This window comes from Xyrauchen texanus, chromosome 40, assembly GCF_025860055.1.
Source record: "Xyrauchen texanus isolate HMW12.3.18 chromosome 40, RBS_HiC_50CHRs, whole genome shotgun sequence".
Classification (NCBI taxonomy): Eukaryota; Metazoa; Chordata; class Actinopteri; order Cypriniformes; family Catostomidae; genus Xyrauchen; species Xyrauchen texanus.
The window spans coordinates 662,853-677,852 of NC_068315.1; the positions used below are offsets into that span (position 1 = coordinate 662,853).

The 15,000-nt window shown below is 45.4% G+C and overlaps 1 protein-coding gene across 1 annotated transcript in view; it reads right to left on the bottom strand.

Annotated features, from left to right (window-relative positions):
- LOC127633610 (formin-2-like) overlaps positions 1–15,000 on the bottom strand; it is a 73,114-nt gene that overhangs the window by 24,361 nt on the left and 33,753 nt on the right. Inside the window, 5 exon segments of the mRNA XM_052112832.1 lie at positions 4,616–4,736; positions 4,870–4,929; positions 5,107–5,253; positions 6,632–6,761; positions 7,819–7,910. Coding sequence (XP_051968792.1) covers positions 4,616–4,736; positions 4,870–4,929; positions 5,107–5,253; positions 6,632–6,761; positions 7,819–7,910 — 550 coding nt within the window.

Genomic DNA, 15,000 nt, shown 5'->3' on the forward strand with positions numbered 1-15,000 from the left:
ACCGGTGTATGTGTATCCTGATGACATCGCTATAGGCTATCATTTGATGGTACTACCAAGGGTATCACTGGTTGTTCCCTCATCATAGGTCACACAATCACTATTCAATTCATACATTAATCTAAGTTCTTGTTAAAGAGACCCAAGAAGGAATAATATGGTTGAAATCTATAAAGTTTACTAAATGACAAAACAGAGAGAACAAAAATATTTAAGAGAGATAGAGAGGGAGGCTTATATCCAGGGCTTCCAATGCAATGCACTTGTACATAATGATTAGGGATTTGGGATTATTTTCATAGTCGATTAATCTGTTGAATATTTTCTCGATTAATCAGTTAGTTGTTTGGTCTATAATATGTCAGAACAATGTGGATCAGTGTTTCCCAAAAGCCCAGGAGGATGACGTCCTCAAATGTCTCGTTTTGTCCACAACTCAAAGACATTCAGTTTACTGTCACAGAGGAGAGAAGACACTAGAACATATTCACATTTAACAAGCTGGAATCAAAGAAGTTTTTACTTTTGTCTTAAAAAATGACTCAATCCGACTATTATCAAAATAGTTTAGATAGTAAAATAGTGCAGATTAACGACAGAAGAATGAATCTGGTGCCACATATTTTAATTTTAAGAAAACTCAGTTTCTGTAATTAACAGAAGAAAGACAATATAAGTTCCATTTTGAACATAAAATAATATACAGTGGTTCTACATGAGACGTTTGGGCTCGTGAGTGACGGATGAATCTTGATGCAGTCTGCTGCTTCCTGCTGATTGGTCAACACTGACAGTAATGCAGCCAGGGTTTCCCATACGTTCATTTATTTGTGGCGGCCCGCCACAATATCAACGCTGACCGCCACACATTGATTTTCGATTTATTTTTTACTAAGCCTATTTAAAATCGTATTTGATTGCAGAGAGCCGTAGCGCATTCGCGCAGCACTAGGCTACCTCTCTCTCGCTACCTCGCTACCTCTCTCCCTCTCGTCCGTCCCTCTCGCGCCCTCTCTCTCTCGCCCGTCCCTCTCGCCCGTCCCTCTCTCTCTCTCTCTCACCCGTACCTCTCGCTCGTCCCTCTCTCTCTCACCCGTACCTCTCACTCGTCCCTCTCTCTCTCTCACCCGTACCTCTCGCTCATCCCCCTCTCTCTCTCTCTCCCGTACCTCTCGCTCGTCCCTCTCTCTCTCTCTCACCCGTACCTCTCGCTCGTCCCTCTCTCTCTCTCTCTCTCGTCCCTCTCTCTCTCTCTCTCTCTCTCACCCGTACCTCTCGCTCGTCCCTCTCTCTCTCTCTCTCACCCGTACCTCCCGCTCGTCCCTCTCTCTCTCTCACCCGTACCTCCCGCTCGTCCCCTCTCTCTCTCTCTCTCTCTCACCCGTACCTCCCGCTCGTCCCTCTCTCTCTCACCCGTACCTCCCGCTCGTCCCTCTCTCTCTCTCTCTCTCTCTCACACCCGTACCTCTCGCTCGTCCCTCTCTCTCTCTCTCACCCGTACCTCTCGCTCGTCCCTCTCTCTCTCTCTCTCACCCGTACCTCTCGCTCGTCCCTCTCTCTCTCTCTCTCTCTCTCTCTCTCTCTCACCCGTACCTCTCGCTCGTCCCTCTCTCTCTCGCGCTCTCCGTCATGGAACACCGCTGCATAAATCTGTCCAACACAGCACTGTCAGTTATTACTTATTAGCCAGCATGCAAGGAGCCTAGCTAATAAGGAGAGCTAAGTTATTGTTAGAATACAGCTGGATTGTTGAGGTCAGCACGCTGTATATAGCTGGTAGTAGTCAATATCGATGCACGCGCATGGAGCGCATTATGAAAGACTTCGTCTTAGGTTTAACAACCTATGAAACTAATGAACAATATGAAACTAAAACGACATAAGCTTAATTTAAAATGGCTTAGGAACTATCTATTTAGAGGTGGATAAATGCTATTTCCGAATTTTGGGAGGTGCGTAAACGGCGTTTACGTGCGTTTAGCCTCCACTACATCCCTGATAGTGACGATGTCTCATTTTAAATAGTTTTTCATACAAAGTCCAGTGAACCTAAAACACAAAATTAATATTCGGTGTGACCCCCTTTGCCTTTAAAACAGCCCCAATTCTTCTAGATACACCTGGACACAGTTTCTCTTTGTTGTTGCAGATTGGATGTTCCAAGCGTCTTGGAGAATTCACCACAATTCTTCTGTCTATTTCGGCTGTCTCATCACTTCTGTCTCTTTATATAATCTCAAACTGACTCGATGTTCAGTGGGGATCACAGTGGGGGTCACAGTGGGGGTCACAGTGGGGGTCACAGTGGGGGTCACAGTGGGGGTCATGACATCTGTGGCAGGGCTCCCTGTTCTTCTGTCTATTTCGGCTGTCTCATCACTTCTGTCTGTAAGTTTAAATGTGTTAATGAAGGTCCCATTGAATACAGGTCTTCATTTATTTTAGGTGCTTTTAATTGTCTTTATGTCTAGATTTGACTGTTTTAGCGTTTCAATATTAAACTATGAAAATACATGCTAAAAATACTAATTATTGCATGTTTTAAACTGTGATCATTTAGAGAAAGAATGATCAATAATAAAGTGTGTTCAACAGCTAGTGTACTTGATAACCAAGTGGACAAAAGTGTGAAATATGAGACAAAACAAAGAAAAATATCACTTTAATAGCCGTCATTTCCAATCAAGCTGTGATTGACACAAGCGTTAAAGGATTCACTTGAGTATCACTGGCGGACGCTGTTAGAGGACAAACACGAGACTCATTTATCCTGTATTTTAATCACATCGGATTCATTTTGGGGAATTCTGGAGCAGCACAATGTTCATGTGTTTCCACATCTCAAAACCACATGGGATGACTCTTGACCTTTTGACCTGAGGGGTCAGAGGGCCGTTTGAGATGCTTGTGTTTGATGACTAACCCTGATGCCGAACACATCTGCAAATGCAATCAGGACAGTCCTGAGATCAGTCTGAGAGAAGCGGAACAGCCCATCCATACGACAACACCATTCGCCGTAAACAGGACGTTAAAGATCATTAAACGCACAGAAATGTGAACATTACGAAAGCTGAACGCGGCGGCGATGAGGCGGGACAGTCCTAGAACTACTAAACTCCAATCTTACTCTCTTATGTGGGCAAAGTAAAAACCGCTTCAATGCACGTGTGACCTCACAGCAAAATGGAGCATGCAAACGATGCCCGGTGGCATCAAACATTCATGCAACACGGACGTAAAGGAACGTGCACCAGTTAGACGCCCCCCCCTAAAGTCAGAGGTGATCCGAAGGCAAGACGGCCACAATGTTGTGCACGATTCAGGATTAGAAGAATTGAAAGTGTGAACCGGTTAACCTCAGATTAAAGGGTGCAGAAGTGAGCGGAAATAATCTTTCATTCTCAGCTAAAGCACGCCGCAATTAGTGCAATTACGTCACAGGAAGCCGTCTGAGCAGAAGACCATTATGAAGTCAAGAGATCGTCACGACCAGCGGGTTCAGAAATAAAACACGACTCTCTTCCGGAGGTCAAACTCTCTCTCTGAGCGTGCATTAGTGTGATTACAGGGAGACAAACATTTAAAATAGCTGATAAATAAGACAATGCAATATTTAGGCAAAACAAAATTATATTTAAGTGTTGCCAAAACTATTAATACAATGAATGACATCATTGAACTAAATCACAATAACTTGCACATCAATGTGAGCTGAAGCCACCAAATAATCCAAATAATTATAATTATAATATATAATAAATGCAATTTTGACATTCAAAAAGTGGCTTTAGAATACATTTATACTCAATATATTGAATTTTTCTATATCATTGAACTTAAGTGTATTATTAGTCCATAGATCCATTTTACAACTGATTTAGTGAATCTGTCCGAGGTAAACATGTTCTCCAAAGACATGTATATCTCATTTAAAACAATGAATGCATTTAATGCAAATTACAATTAATTATATATTTATAATTTAAAACAATTAATGCAAATTACATATATAAAATGTAAAAACATTAATGCATTTAATAATGAATGCAAATAACAATTTTATATATATATATATATATATATATATTTATAATTTAAAACAATTAATAATTAATGCAAATAACAATTATATACATTTTTATAATTTAAAAATATTAATGCAATTAATAATTAATGCAAATAACAAATATATATATATATATAAAATAATTTAAAACAATAAATGCATTTAATACAAATGACAATTATTTATATATTTATAATAAAAAAATTTTTTATAATTAATGCAAATGACAATAATTTATATAACCAGGAAAATAAAAAATAGCACTCCACGTCCAAAAGGTCGCCAACCCAGATGTATGTGTGTATATATATATATATATATACACAAGTTATTTTTTGATTATTTTAAATTTTATTTATATTATTTTATATTAATTATTTAGTATTTATTATATATATTTATTCATTTATTTGCATTTAAAAAATAATGTATAATAATTATTAATGCAATAAACCTAATGATTTACGTCATCTCTATAGGCAAACACGGCTTGTTTTATTTAAACTGAGGGTCAGCTCATTTATAAAGGTCATGTGATCGGTTTACCTCGCAGATCTTTCCGGAGCTTCAGCAGATCTTTAGTGAAGTCCTCAAACTTCATCTGAGACGCCTGGAACAGATCGTGAGGTTCTGGGAGAGGAAACACACACGTTTCTCTGCCGGCGTCCTGAAACACACGCGTGTTCTCAACGTTACAGGAACGTTACAGGAAGGTTAGACTGACAATTAGTGTGTAATAAACTTACTGAACTTCTGTGGAACACAAAACATGTTCACAAGTCACAATTCATGAATCTCACCTCGTCAAAGTGTCTCAGGTAATACGACACGATGTATGACAGCAGACTCTTACTGTTGTCCTGGAGACAGAGAACACGGATTAACAGCTCCGATAACCGTGTGTGTGTGTTCATCCATATAACGGTGATGTGTGTGTGTGTGTGTGTGTGTGTGTGTGTGTGTTCATCCATATAACGGTGATATGTGTGTGTGTGTGTGTGTGTTCATCCACATAACGCGATGTGTGTGTCTCTTACGCTGCTCTTCACGTCCTTCAGTTTGGGCAGAATATCGAGTGAGAATCCGTCTGCTTGACCTCGGCTGCGATTCCCTCCATTCATGAAATTCCCAAAAGCCAAAACTAAACCGAGAATCTTCAAGACGCTGGAACCACTCTGAAGATTCTAGAGAGAATTCAGAAAAACATCAGGACCAACTTTAACGTTCGAATGTGTTTGAGCGCAGACGTGCCTGTGCGTGTGTGTGTGTGCTTGCAGGCTGATGTGCGCCAGTGTGTTCGAGAGGGCAGTCGCGCCAGTGTGTTCGAGAGGGCAGACGCGCCAGTGTGTTCGAGAGGGCAGTCGCGCCAGTGTGTTCGAGAGGGCAGACGCGCCAGAGTGTTCGAGAGGGCAGTCGCGCCAGTGTGTTCGAGAGGGCAGACGCGCCAGAGTGTTCGAGAGGGCAGACGCGCCAGAGTGTTCGAGAGGGCAGACGCGCCAGCGTGTTGGAGAGGCCAGACGCGCCAGCGTGTTCGAGAGGCCAGTCGCGCCAGCGTGTTCGAGAGGCCAGACGCGCCAGCGTGTTCGAGAGGGCAGTCGCGCCAGCGTGTTCGAGAGGCCAGACGCGCCAGCGTGTTCGAGAGGGCAGTCGCGCCAGCGTGTTCGAGAGGGCAGTCGCGCCAGAGTGTTGGAGTGCATACGTGCCTGTGTGTGTTTGCGGGCAGATGTGCGCCAGAGTGTTCGAGAGGGCAGTCGCGCCAGAGTGTTGGAGTGCATACGTGCCTGTGTGTGTTTGCGGGCAGATGTGCGCCAGAGTGTTCGAGAGGGCAGTCGCGCCAGTGTTCGAGAGGGTAGTCGCCCCAGAGAGTCCGAGAGGGCAGTCGCGCCAGAGTGTCCGAGAGGGCAGTCGCGCCAGAGTGTCCGAGAGGGCAGTCGCGCCAGAGTGTCCGAGAGGGCAGTCGCGCCAGAGTGTCCGAGAGGGCAGTCGCGCCAGAGTGTTCGAGAGGGCAGACGCGCCTGTGTGTGTGTGTGTGTTTGCTGGCAGATGTGCGCCATAGTGTTCGAGAGGGCAGTCGCGCCAGAGTGTTCGAGAGGGCAGTCGCGCCAGTGTGTTCGAGAGGGCAGTCCCGCCAGAGTGTTCGAGAGGGCAGACGCGCCAGAGTGTCCGAGAGGGCAGTCGCGCCAGCGTGTTGGAGTGCATACGTGCCTGTGTGTGTTTGCGGGCAGATGTGCGCCAGAGCGTTTGAGAGTGCCAGAGTGTTCGAGAGGGCAGTCGCGCCAGAGTGTCCGAGAGGGCAGTCGCGCCAGAGTGTTCGAGAGGGCAGTCGCGCCAGAGTGTTCGAGAGGGCAGTCGCGCCAGAGTGTCCGAGAGGGCAGTCGCGCCAGAGTGTTCGAGAGGGCAGTCGCGCCAGAGTGTTCGAGAGGGCAGTCGCGCCAGAGTGTTCGAGAGGGCAGTCGCGCCAGAGTGTTCGAGAGGGCAGTCGCGCCAGAGTGTTCATATTCATGTGTGTATTAGAGCGCAGACGTGTGTGTGTGAAATTTCAGAAATGTTTGTGTGCAGCACCTTGCAGACTCTCTGCAGAATGTGAAGTTTGCGCTGAACAGATGAAATACACTCTGAGAACGTCGACTGAAAGAGAATGCAGAAGACTCGACTGGAGAAATCGGGGATCTTTGAGAGCTGGTGCAGAAATCTGTGATTGTAGAAAAACACACAATGTTAAAACTCAAAATGATGCTAACACGGTCCTGATGCTAACACGGCCCTGATGCTAACCCCGGCCTGATGCTAACCCCGGCCTGATGCTAACACGGGCCTGATGCTAACCCGGTCCTGACGCTAACACGGCCCTGATGCTAACCCCGGCCTGATGCTAACATGGGCCTGATGCTAACCCGGGCCTGACGCTAACCCGGCCCTGACGCTAACACGGCCCTGATGCTAACCCCGGCCTGATGCTAACATGGGCCTGACGCTAACCCGGCCCTGACGCTAACACGGGCCTGATGCTAACCCGGTCCTGACGCTAACACGGCCCTGATGCTAACATGGGCCTGATGCTAACCCGGGCCTGACGCTAACCCGGCCCTGACACTAACCCCGTCCTGACGCTAACCCCGCCCTGACACGGTCCTGATGCTAACACGGCCCTGATGCTAACCCCGGCCTGATGCCAACACCGTCCTCTATCTGCGAGCAATGTGCCAACCTGTCAATCATTCGGGCTATCATTCATTACAGGGAATGATGCTAACCCGGGCCTGACGCTAACCCGGCCCTGATGCTAACCCGGCCCTGATGCTAACCCCGCCCTGACACGGGCCTGATGCTAACCCCGCCCTGATGCTAACACGGGCCTGATGCTAACCCGGCCCTGACGCTAACCCGGCCCTGACGCTAACCCCGCCCTGACACGGGCCTGATGCTAACCCCGCCCTGATGCTAACACGGTCCTGATGCTAACCCCACCCTGATGCCAACACCGTCCTCTATCTGCGAGCAATGTGCCAACCTGTCAATCATTCGGGCTATCATTCATTACAGGGACAGTTCATCCTCATGCCATCTCAAACATGGCATAGCGGTGAATAAATGATGGCGTTTGGGTGAACTATTCTTAAGGACAGAAGAAACGACTGCCTGGTTTACACAGGATATGACACAGATATGACTCAGAGTACCAGATGAAGCATGAACTCGTCTCTCATGCTGCATTTCAAAGCGAGTGCGTGTGTGTTTGTAATCCTCACTGTTCAGGTTTGTCCAGAGGTTTCGTTCCTTCTTTATCTTTGGAGGATTTGACATGTTTCTCGATTTTGTCCAGTTCATCTTGTTGAGCTCTCTGAAATCAGAAGTCAAGTCGTGCTGTTCAGTGTCTTTCATCCAGTAAACCAAGAGAAGAATGTTAATTCAAACACTCATCATGCACATTTAATGCATGCTTTAATCTCATAGTCATTATAACCGCACAGTGACGACTTTAATAGCGTCTATTTTTGTTAATGCATCATTTCCTGTAAAGCAGCTTGTAAAAAGCACTAAACAAATAAACGATTTGACAGAACAGCATGTCATTATTGTATTAGTTTAATTAAATTGCAGCTTTTTACGGTTTAATAAATCCAATATGGCATGTAGTGATGTTTTGATGAACTGTGCAGCTCTGAAGGATTGTGACATAATAAAGATGCACGCTTTAGGAAACGGACACATGAAACGTGCTTTAAAATCACAATATTGCTTAAATGAATAATGCAAGTGAGATCATGATCGGTCTGTGTGTACGGGTTTATATCAGTCATGTTTATAGCGTGACGGCGACACTGAGATCTATAGAGGGAAAACACGCGTCGTTTTGTCTCGTTTGTCCAATAAAAAGATCAAAACAATGTGGAGATACATTTACTAGCTTTCAGCGATATTAAACTAAATGTAACAAAACGGCGCCACGATATGCAGAACAGGACTGCTCACATACACCCCCCCTCCTCAAGATTTGGGCTTGTTGCTATGTAACCGGGACAATTTCTCTTCCCAGTCCAGCCATGATCATCGCCATAGTAACGGTGTAAGTGTCTCCATCTCGTCTCCACATGTTGCATCACTATCAAAATCCAAGTCTAAACTTCCACGGGACCGCAGCAAGTGTGCCGCACAAGCCCTCAAAAGTGAAGCCAAAACGTCTCGATCGCCCCCCGGTGGCTGGTCCTAGTATAGGTCATAAGCCCCGCCTCCCCATGTTATTCAACGGGACGTGAGACCAACTAAACAATTAAATTACACTTCACATATCTTTTTTCCAAAGATAGTTTCTGTCATTTACTGTCGTTTCTATCACGTTGATGTCATTTCAAGTGTTTGTTTTCAAAATAAGTTTGTTTTTAATTATTTGATGCTATAAAAACGCTGCTGTGACATCATGATTGACAGCTGTGATTGACAGGTTCTCTGAGCGAAGTAGTCACTGAAGCACCAACTGACTTTTTTTCGGGATCTTCGGAGGACTGAGGAGATTGGAGCTTTAAATTTAATATCTACATTTCTATAATTAATTATTTCACACCGTCAAAAGTCAAAAGTGCAGGGGCGTGTGCTTGCGATTGATTCAGCGAGAGTGAGGGCGGGGCCTTGATTTCGTGGCTTTACTTCCTGCTCACTACTGCGCAGGTCTGGTCCCGAAATCGCAACTGCGCAGACTCAAGTCCCAAGATGTCAGCGCCATATCGGGACACTGGCGGCTTCAGTTCTCACCAATGGAAAAGAGCGAAGGGGCGTCGGCCATCTTTTCTTACAGTCTATGGACCACAGACATAACAGCTAGCATGCTAAGAGCTACGAATGACACAAAACACCACGTTTACACACAGAAACTGAAAACTCCCAAAAGTCTGCCTAACTGTCTGCCTGCCTGCCTAACTGTCTGTCTGCCTGCCTAACTGTCTGCCTGCCTGCCTAACTGTCTGTCTGCCTGCCTAACTGTCTGTCTGCCTGCCTGCCTAACTGTCTGCCTGCCTGCATTCCTGCCAGCAGGCTACAAATCTGAAAATGCAATTTATGCTGAAGAGTTATTAGTTTGTTTTTAACTGATATAAAAGGGTCACATATATGCAACAGGCCATTTTCACACATGCAACATTATTAAAAACACTTGCGGGATTTAAATGTGTACACAAATGCTAAAGTGTATTTGCTAGTATATGGTTATAGATCAGATTATGTCATTAATGATTGAATCCTCATTTTGTGTTTTTAGTTCACAGATTTATTGCACGTCTATTTTAACTTGAGACGTTTTCTTGCTCTGATGCAAAATAAAACTACAAATACGGTATGTGTGTGTGTGTAATCATTTTTTTGCATGTTCTGTTATTGTGCAGAAAAATATTGACATGTAATTGCATGTACAATGTCATTAACACAATTACAAAAAGGTACTTAATGATGATTTGGGAGTTTTCACTGCAAAAAAATAAATAAAAATATATATATATATATATTTTTTTTAATTGGCCCCATTGACTTCCATTGTAAGTGTCTCACTGGAACACAGATTTGTGCTTTAAAAAGAGGGCGGAGTCTATTTAAAAAATGGGTAATCAACATATGCTGTGGATTGAGCTCATCTTTAATTGAACCCAAAATATTCCTTTAAACATCACATAAAACATGTGAGCTGTGATTGGCTTCAAACACATATTCTGTTCTTTAGCTGAGACGAACGGAAGCCCGTGAGACGGTGGTGCTGTTACGCCGCTTTTATTGGACCGACGGTTTTGATTACGACTAACGAGCCCAAATAATCGTGCGCGCGAAAGGCAAAGAACATTGTGCAGATCGGAGGTGATTTTGACTGTCAGCATGAAGTCTGTTTTACTTTAACACCTTATTCTGCCCAAGAACCGCCCACTTACACCGGAAGAGGCCATGTGACTGACATGTCAAGAGACCAATCACAGCTCACATGTTTTATGTGATGTTTAAAGGAATATTTTGGGTTCAATTAAAGATGAGCTCAATCCACAGCATATGTTGATTACCCATTTTTTAAATAGACTCAGCCCTCTTTTTAAAGCACAAATCTGTGTTCCAGTGAGACACTTACAATGGAAGTCAATGGGGCCAATTAAAAAAAACATTTTTTTGTATTTTTTTTGTTTTGTTGTTTTTGCAATGAAAACTCCCAAATCATCATAATGTATAGTAAACATCTGTAAGAGCAGTGAAGATCTCCGTATGTCTGAAGCGCTTGACCGGTTTGCCATCATGTGACTGTGTGTGTTCGTGTTTTACTCACATCCTGCAGGAATGTAATATCAGTAATTACTCTCATTTTGAATCACCATACAAGAGATTAAAGCGCAAGTTTTCCACAACAGCAGGATGTTTGGAGTATCTGGAGTCAACGTGAAGGTCTGCTGAACGTCGCATGCACCATCCCAAAACACGTTCATAATAAACAAATGTGGAAATGGCGTCGCTGCAGGAATGCGCCTGAATGCTGTAAAACTATGCGGGCAATAAACTGCCAACATCGTCTGAAGGCAGATGGCGAGCGCTCGGTCACATCTATTAAACTCAAAAACACAGCTATTGTTTTAACATGAGCTGCCCTTAAAGATACCGTTTATTTGGGAATTTATTTGATTAAATACGTCTGTTCCCTCGCAATCATATTGAGTTTTTGATGTGCTACAGTCACCAGAGTTAATGTATTTGCAATGATATTTTTCCCTTTGCAACACTGTTTCGTGATATTTCAGTAGTGACTCGATGGCAAACATGTGAATAATCAGTATTAGATGGAATCTATACATTAAACACAGGTTGTTGTTTTTGTCTATGGTGTGTCGGCACTTGATGTCTAACTGGGACCCGAAGCCAAACCAGTTGAGAACCAGTTGTGTGTTTAAGCATCGTGATATTTTTCCTTGCAACATTGTTGCCAAATCGATCTAAAATATTAGTGTGTCAGGTGTGTGTATCTCAGCGAGTGTTGACGCTGACTATCACACCTGGAGTCGTGCTGAGTGACTCCAGCCGGGTCTCCTTAGCAACCAAATTGGCCCGGTTGCTAGGGAGGGTAGAGTCACATGGGGTAACCTCCTCGTGGTCATTATAATGTGGTTCTCGCTCTCGGTGGGGCGTGTGGTGAGTGACTCCAGCTGGGTCTCCTTAGCAACCAAATTGGCCCGGTTGCTAGGGAGGGTAGAGTCACATGAGGTAACCTCCTCGTGTCGCTATAATGTGGTTCTCGCTCTCGGTGGGGCGTGTGGTGAGTGACTCTAGCCGGGTCTCCTTAGCAACCAAATTGGTCTGGTTGCTAGGGAGGGTAGAGTCACATGGGGTAACCAAATTGGTCCGGTTGCTAGGGAGAGTAGTCACATGGGGTAACCAAATTGGTCCGGTTACTAGGGAGGGTAGAGTCACATGGGGTAACCAAATTGGTCCGGTTACTAGGGAGGGTAGAGTCACATGGGGTAACCAAATTGGTCCGGTTGCTAGGGAGGGTAGTCACATGGGGTAACCTCCTCGTGTGGCGAGTTGTGCGTGGATGCCGTGGAGAATAGCGTGAAGCCTCCACACGCGCTACGTCTCCATGGTAACACACTCAAGTCACGTGATGAGATGCGCGGATTGACGGTCTCAGACGCGGAGGCAACTGAGATTCGTCCTCCGCCACCCGGATCGAGTCACTACGCCACCACAAGGACTTGGAGCACATCGGGGATTGGGCATAAATAATGGATGAACACAAACACTGTGTTTAATATGTATATTTTGCACATCGGAGAAGAACACTGGGAACACTGACATGACATTCATTATATGAGGTAATAATGTCATTTTCCCTTTACTGACTTCCTCACAATCACTTTGACTATTCTTCTCTTTGTAATGTGTCCCTTTCAAATCAAACCTGCTTGAGTTCAACTGTGGGTCCTGGAGCAACAGCGTGGGTCAATGTCATAACGGACGGATTAAGGTATTGAAGGACTTGAAAATACATTTCCCTCCCTGTCCTCTAAGGAAGGGGCTCCGTAAAAGCACGAGCGGTCACGGCTGGTTGCGTCTCACTGAAGTGTTCAAAGACAAGGTTTGTGTATAAGTGAGTGAAGGGTCGGTGATTCTTCTCTTTCCTTCCTGTATGAACTTAAATTTGCTGCTCTGACTGACCATCATTACTGCCCATCTCTCTTTTCACCTGTCTGTCTGACTGTCTGCCAGTATTCCTGTCTGTTTGCCTGACAGTCTGTCTGCCTACCAGTATTCCTGTCTGTCTACCTGACTGTCTGTCTACCAGTATTCCTGTCTGTCTGCCTGAAGGTCTGTCTGTCTACCAGTATTCCTGTCTGTCGCCTGAAGGTCTGTCTGTCTACCAGTATTCCTGTCTGTCTGCCTGAAGGTCTGTCTGTCTACCAGTATTCCTGTCTGTCTGCCTGAAGGTCTGTCTGTCTACCAGTATTCCTGTCTGTCTACCTGACTGTCTGTCTACCAGTATTCCTGTCTGTCTGCCTGAAGGTCTGTCTGTCTACCAGTATTCCTGTCTGTCTGCCTGAAGGTCTGTCTGTCTACCAGTATTCCTGTCTGTCTGCCTGAAGGTCTGTCTGTCTACCAGTATTCCTGTCTGTCTGCCTGAAGGTCTGTCTGTCTACCAGTATTCCTGTCTGTCTACCTGACTGTCTGTCTACCAGTATTCCTGTCTGTCTGTCTGCCAGTATTCCTGTCTGTCGGCCTGACTGTCTGTCTGTCTACCAGTATTCCTGTCTGTCTGTCGGCCTGTCTGTCGGCCTGACTGTCTGTCTGTCTGTCTGCCAGTATTCCTGTCTGTCTGAATGTCTGTCAGTATTGCTGTCTGTCTGTCTGTCAGCCTTACTGTCTGTCTGTCTACCAGTATTCCTGAATGTCTGACTGTCTGCCAGTATTCCTGTCTGTCGGCCTGACTTTCTGTCTACCAGTATTCCTGTCTGTCTGTCGGCCTGTCTGTCTGTCGGGCCTGACTGTCTGTCTGTCTGCCAGTATTCCTGTCTGTCTGAATGTCTGTCAGTATTGCTGTCTGTCTGTCTGTCGGCCTTACTGTCTGTCTGTCTACCAGTATTCCTGTCTGTCGGCCTGACTGTCTACCAGTATTCCTGTCTGTCTGTCTGTCTACCAGTATTCCTGTCTGTCGGCCTGACAGTCTACCAGTATTCCTGACTGTCTGTCTGTCTACCAGTATTCCTGTCTGTCGGCCTGACTTTCTGTCTACCAGTATTCCTGTCTGTCGGCCTGACTGTCTGCCAGTATTCCTGTCGGCCTGACTGTCTGTCTACCAGTATTCCTGTCTGTCCGCCTAACAGTCCGTCTGCCTGCCTGTCTGACTGCCTGTGTCTGCCAGTATTCCTGTCTGTCTGAATGTCTGTCAGTATTGCTGTCTGTCTGTCTGTCGGCCTTACTGTCTGTCTGTCTACCAGTATTCCTGTCTGTCGGCCTGACTGTCTACCAGTATTCCTGTCGGTCTGTCTGCCTACCAGTATTCCTGTCTGTCTGCCTACCAGTATTCCTGTCTGCATGCCTGCATGCCTGTCTGTCTGTCTGTCTGTCTGTCTGCATGCCTGTCTGCATGCCTGTCTGCATGCCTGTCTGCATGCCTGTCTGCATGCCTGTCTGCCTCTGCTGAGGGTGAAACATTACGATGTTTGTGTCTGGTTGGTTCTGTAATTATGGAGTCCAGACCGGTTCAAACGGCAGAAAAAGAAAAACATACAAAGTCTCTTGCAGTGCAGCAATCAGGCGGCTTTAATGCACCTTATGATCGCGCTAATGCGTTTAATGAGCGCGAGTTTGCCATCCGAACCATCGTTCCTGTATACATCAAACCGCCCACCTTACAGCTGCCGACGCATCTGTATATTGTCTTTTTATATCTGCGCTCGCGGCCTGAAAGCTGCTTTATATTAAAAGTATTTACACTTAAAAACGCAGTCAATGGGATGCAGACCGAGGCTGTATGGAGGCGGCGGTCGGTTAATCACCGCGTATGAAGTGCTGTGTACATCGAGCGAGCGGGACGGCTGTGATTGATTGCATGATGACGCTTCATGGAGATGAGAACTTTCCAGAGTTTATATTCACGCTTGTCGCTGCGCGCGGAGCAAAATGAAAGCGTTCACATTATTCTCTGGTGTCTCCGTGGAAGCAGTTTTCTGCCTTTGATCACCTTCACGAAGGCCCTAAAACACGCTTGTGATCTGTTTCTGTGGTGTTTGATGTCGGGCCAATTGTTTAATTTTTCCGTTTTGCTCGAAGGGAAACTCGCCGTCTGTTTGTCGCAGTCTGATTCTCGTAACCCACGCAAGGAAACCTTACTCTCGTATTTTAAAGATCTTTACGTCATTTCATTTAGAAACCACACGCCATATTTTCCTGTGCATTTCACTCGTGACGATGTGACA